A 5,483-nucleotide genomic window follows, 5' to 3' on the forward strand; every position below is an offset into this window, starting at 1 on the left:
TCTCTCTTCCTCCCTCTCTCCATGGTCTCTTTGATAATTAGGTGGGCCATGTGTGATGTCTGGTGTGGATGTAATTATTTGAACTCTGTCTGGTGTACCTACCCTCTGTGTATCTCATGTGTTCGTTTCATTTTCATCTTTACTAGTACGTATAGGAGTACTTACCTCATGTGTTACGTTTCATTGACATTCTTACTGTAGAAGTGTAGACTGTGAGTACTCCTCTTCCTTAGGATCTGGGAGAAGTCGTACTTTCAAAATGAAGTCCTGTAACCTAGAACATTTTGAGGATCTCCAGGGACCTACACAAGATATGTGCATCAGTTTGTGCTATCGCATATGGAGGACTATGAACAGCCTAGTGACTGGGGTAGTGGGTTGTCCAAATGTAGAAAGAACTTAAGTAAGAATACAGAAACTACGACAAAATGTGAATGCGGCTCCACTCAAAAGGAGGCACACTCAGTTGTTTTCCCAGAGGTCAATGTCTTGTGCACTAAAGACATTCAGCATCCTGGCAAATTCGGTAGCAATCGAACTAACTTGTTGAGGAAATGTACTCTGGCGGCCTTTGATGAAACATACTGATAGATTCTGACGTGACTTTGCGAAGATTCATCTTGAAAAGAAGTTACTGGTGTTCTTCTTTGATGAAAAGGTCATGGAAAGTAAGTTTCCTGATACCAGGGTCATATATGGCAGCGCAGAACTTTGTAAACACACTGTACATGAATCTGTCATGAGGTGGCAGGACTTTGTAAACTGACTGTACATTAATCTGTCATGAGAGTCATGCGTCAGACGTAGGAAAAGATTTGCTGGCCTCAAACTCTGTTCCCCGTGTATTTCTTATGGGGGGACTAAAAAACGTCAATATCATTTGTACTCATTTTTCGATTGCAAATATTTCAACGGGTTACTTTCTGGTGTTCTCGTGTTGACCCCAAGATCGAATAAACTACGGGCTAAAAAATTCCTGGAGGGACGGACCCAGCTTGTTATTACTATTGTAATAATAAAGGAAGGACGGACTAAAAAGTAAAAAGTTGTATACAAAATATCACAAGAACGGTTTGTCGTAAAGCGATGACATTTGGTATGCTATCCCGGTATGGTCCAAGGACGCGACTGTAACAACTTGGTAAAAATCGGACAGTCACTCATCCAGATATCAACCAAACTCAATGTTGCTTCGAAGTTCAAAGCAGCATTGACTTTGAAAAAATTTCAGAGCGACGAATTTCCAAAAAAGTTCTATTTTTGGACACTTTTAAATGATCCCTTATTACACGGGGAGTATTAGAAAGGAAATAAATCGACTCGGGACTTTTTTTCAAACCAGTATTCCGCAAATGTAATAGAATGTTCTGGGCACGGGGAGTATTAGAAAGGAAATAAATCGACTCGGGACTTTTTTTCAAACCAGTATTCCGCAAATGTAATAGAATGTTCTGGGATGTTCACACCAGATTTTTTTTAATTTCCTTATCCTATAGGAAGGAAAGTAATGTAATCGGGTCAAATTTTCGATGGTCAGTTTTTAGTGCCACAACACGTTTTGAGGTCCCTAGAGCCTAAATCCAAAGTTTCAGCCATTGGTCTGTGTGTGTGTGTGTGTGTGTGTGTGTGTGTGTGTGTGTGTGTGTGTGTGTGTGTGTGTGTGTGTGTGTGTGTGTGTGTGTGTGTGTGTGTGTGTGTGTGTGTGTGTGTGTGTGTGTGTGTGTGTGTGTGTGTGTGTGTGTGTGTGTGTGTGTGTGTGTGTGTGTGTGTGTGTGTGTGTGTGTGTGTGTGTGTGTGTGTGTGTGTGTGTGTGTGTGTGTGTGTGTGTGTGTGTGTGTGTGTGTGTGTGTGTGTGTGTGTGTGTAAACAAAATATCTCGAGAAACGTAAGAACTAGACTTGAAATTTGGTATGTAGCTGTCAAATGTGACAAGGATGCGACACGAAACTTTTGGTTAAGACCGGTGCAACCGTTGGCGGCATTTTACCGCTTTTCGGCGGTTTTCGGTGTAATTTAACAGTATCTCGGGAACGGTATAAGCTAGAGACTTGAAATTTGGTATGTAGTTTACAAATGAGACAAGGATGCAACACAAAACATTTTGTTGAGATGGTTGCTGCGCTCGACGGTATTTTGACCGCTATTGGACAGATTTTGAACGTTTTTTGGCGGTTTTTAGCTATAGCGACAAAACGGTTAGAGATATTGTAGAAGTTAGGGTAAAAGAACACTCAAATAAGCATCATTCAATAGGATAAGGAAAGTCGTGTGATGTTCACACCAGATTTTTTTCTTTCCGTTTTTTGGTGTAATACCCGTTACAGTATTACCTGCATGCTACACCACTGCTTTAGTAAATAGAAAGTGAAAATCAAAAATCTGAAAACCATTAGGTAAAATTATAGAAAATTTAAACTAAACCCATTCAAGTAATGCAGTTTGACAAAATGAAGCTGAACTTGCATGGGCGTACCCAGCATCGGGTCTAGGGGGGGTGTCGCGGAAACCGCGAGTAAACACGGAAGTGTTTGGAAATTATTAGTTAAAGTTTAATGAGAGGAGAATGAGAGTGAAATATTGACACGCGTTGCTAGGGAGTTATCGATTTTTCTCGCCTAGGAAAACAACATGGAGGATTTTTTAGTCTAGAAGAAAATTTTCATAGAAGCGAAAGCCTAATTTTTCTAGTGAAATTATCAGAAGTTTTTTACGAAGAAGATATTTAAGATCCCTAGAGAAGCTATATATTTGTATTTAGAAGAGAGATATTGTCCTGTTAATTGCTGTAAATTTGATACGAGTATAATAAAGCCATTTGTTACAACCCTTTGTGAAGTTCCTTGAAAACCCTGTGTAGTGAGTAACCACCATTCTTTAGTCAACATTTCACAGCTATGTGGTGAGTCGACAAAACCAAGCTTCCACTGCAGTTTTCACCACATAGTTTATGGTAGCCGGAGCGTGGTTCCTAGTGATTTTTGACATACAAAACCAAGCTTCCACTGCAGTTTTCACCACAGAAGGGGGTCTGACTCATTGACTGAGTAGTCCACTGAGTAGTTTTTTTTCCTAACTCACTCACTCTTCACACACCTCTCACTGGGAGGCATGTGAACGCCAGGAGTTTGAACTACTATGCCTGGTCTGCAGGAATAATGAACTCAACTACTTTGTTCTGACTCTAGAGAAGAAGAATAAGAGTTGAATGAACAAGAACAACAAGCTAAACGTCTTTATATTCAAACATGATCAATTTACATTTTATACAGGGTTCAGACGATTTTTTTTCTTTTTCAAACATTAATGATCCTAAGCCGCTGGCCGGTTTGAAATCAATAATTCCTCAATCTTTTTCTTTCTGGCCTTGGTTTTCGAATCCCCAAATCGCACCAGAAAGAAAGTGCGCCGCAGGCGAATTTTTTTTTAAATTAGGGTTTATTAAACTCTTTTTCTCTAATCTATCAGCTTGAGCGCCCACAAGATGTAGGTAATACTCATTCATTACAAATTAACTGCACCACGGGCATTTTTTTTTTTAATATGAATGGAGACACGCTTTCAGAAACCCAGTCCAATCAAATTTCAAATCTTCAGTGCCGCAGGCGAAATTTTTCAAAAATCATGTTCCTGAAATTTGTCGTTTTTTTAAAATTTTTTGCGCAATACTTCTACACATTTTAAACCTTTTTCTCAATGAACTTCAAACAGCGCAAATCGAATCAGGGCGCCGCAGGTGAATTTTTTTAAAATTTGGGCTACAACGTTTCAATTTGGGCTGATCGAACTTAAAATTTTCAGCGCCGCGGGCGAAATTTTTCAAAAAGTAGGTAGATATGTGCCTCGTGCTTGTCACAAGTTTATTTTTTACGTACCTAATTCGTAGATATTTTCTTATCCTAATTTTCGCTGAACGCTAAAGTGAGCAAAATAAAAAAGAGCGCCGCAGGCGAAATTTTTGAAAATTTTGGTCTACAATCTTGAGAAATCCAGTCTCACCAAAAGTAAAATTTTTAGCGCCGCAGGCGATTTTTTTAAACTTTTTGTGTAGCCCCCCCTTCTTCGTACGCCCATGTGAACTTGTTTAATTTCAGATGCACGACTCAAGTTTCTGACTCTTCTCATGTCCATTGTATTGGGTCTTACGTCAAGTCTCTTTGTTTTCAACTATGGCCTGAGTGTTTTGTCGTTTTTTTAAAATTTTTTGCGCAATACTTCTACACATTTTAAACCTTTTTCTCAATGAACTTCAAACAGCGCAAATCGAATCTATACTGTACTTTCCATGTCCGCCGGAACAGTTGTATCTACCGTTGACTTCTTCATTGGGAGCTCAAAGGAAGTGTTTTCCTTTGGGTGAAATGGATTATGGATTTCAAATTTTCAACTTGAAAAGGTATGCAAAGCTCCCAAGACTTCTGGGGTAAAGGATTCTAAACTTTGAAGGGACTATTCAGCCTCATCCTAGCTCCTAGCTGTTAAGTATAACCTCGATATAATGAAGTTCAACGCAGAGGCTGATTTGTTCGTTATAACGAGTTTTTCGTCGTAAAAGTTGAGAACAAAGAATTTGTAGAATATGTTTCGCGTCTAGATAGCTTCGTACGCTCAAGTTGGTTCACTATGGGCGTTCCCAAAACACAAAACGTTTGTGATAATTTGATCAATGAGGGCTCGTGATATTCGTGCAATTTTATTAAATTTGGAAGAAAGGGGGGTGCTTTTTCTCGGAATCAAATTAGGCGGATACGAAGTGGGTTTTTATAGCCCTCCTCGCCCGAATGTCTTTCTACTGGAGTCGAACCTCTGTACTTGTGTAGGATGAGATCACCAGTACCAAGAACTGGTAACCTGAGCTTGAATCGGATGGTCTTTAGTTCGCCTATACATTGGGTCATCGGTTGCTAACCAGTGGTATCAGTGATATCGCTTTTTCTCGGAATCAAATTAGGCGGATACGAAGTGGGTTTTTATAGAGCCCTCCTCGCCCGAATGTCTTTCTACTGGAGAACCTCTGTACTTGTGTAGGATGAGATCACCAGTACCAAGAACTGTTGAATCGGATGGTCTTTAGTTCGCCTATACATTGGGTCATCGGTTGCTAACCAGTGGTATCAGTGATATGGAGTGTGGGTTACAGAAACTCCCGAGAGAATTTGTTCTTTCTTTGATGATACATTCTTTCTTTATTAATGTAATGGGGAATATGTATCAGCAGAACAAAGAGCCGACGCGACGGTAAGTTCTGGGTTATTTTACACCTTTAGATCTGAGTTTCTTTCTTTTTACCACAGGAGATCTTGGAATCAAGAAAAAGCACGTCTGTAGGTCAGATATTACTATGTAATTCTGGTTAACATGGGGACATACGGCAAAATCACTAAGTAGATCGAAGAGACAATTTTCTCCGAAGCTAAATAAAATTATCGTTAAGTTAAAGCCTTTCTTAAAATTTTGCTTTCTACATTATGTTTGTCTATTTGTGA

At 39.5% G+C, this 5,483-nt stretch overlaps 1 protein-coding gene across 1 annotated transcript in view; it reads left to right on the forward strand.

Moving 5' to 3' along the window:
• LOC103517063 (transmembrane protein 181-like) overlaps positions 1–4,195 on the forward strand; it is a 34,300-nt gene extending 30,105 nt beyond the window's left edge. Inside the window, exon 6 of the mRNA XM_008482073.3 lies at positions 4,092–4,195. Within this exon, the coding sequence (XP_008480295.3) occupies positions 4,092–4,195 (104 nt within the window). The remainder of the gene's footprint in view (positions 1–4,091) is intronic.
• The last annotated feature ends 1,288 nt before the right edge of the window (positions 4,196–5,483 follow it).

Source organism: Diaphorina citri, unplaced genomic scaffold, assembly GCF_000475195.1.
Source record: "Diaphorina citri unplaced genomic scaffold, Diaci psyllid genome assembly version 1.1 scaffold1736, whole genome shotgun sequence".
In the NCBI taxonomy this organism is placed as follows: domain Eukaryota; kingdom Metazoa; phylum Arthropoda; class Insecta; order Hemiptera; family Psyllidae; genus Diaphorina; species Diaphorina citri.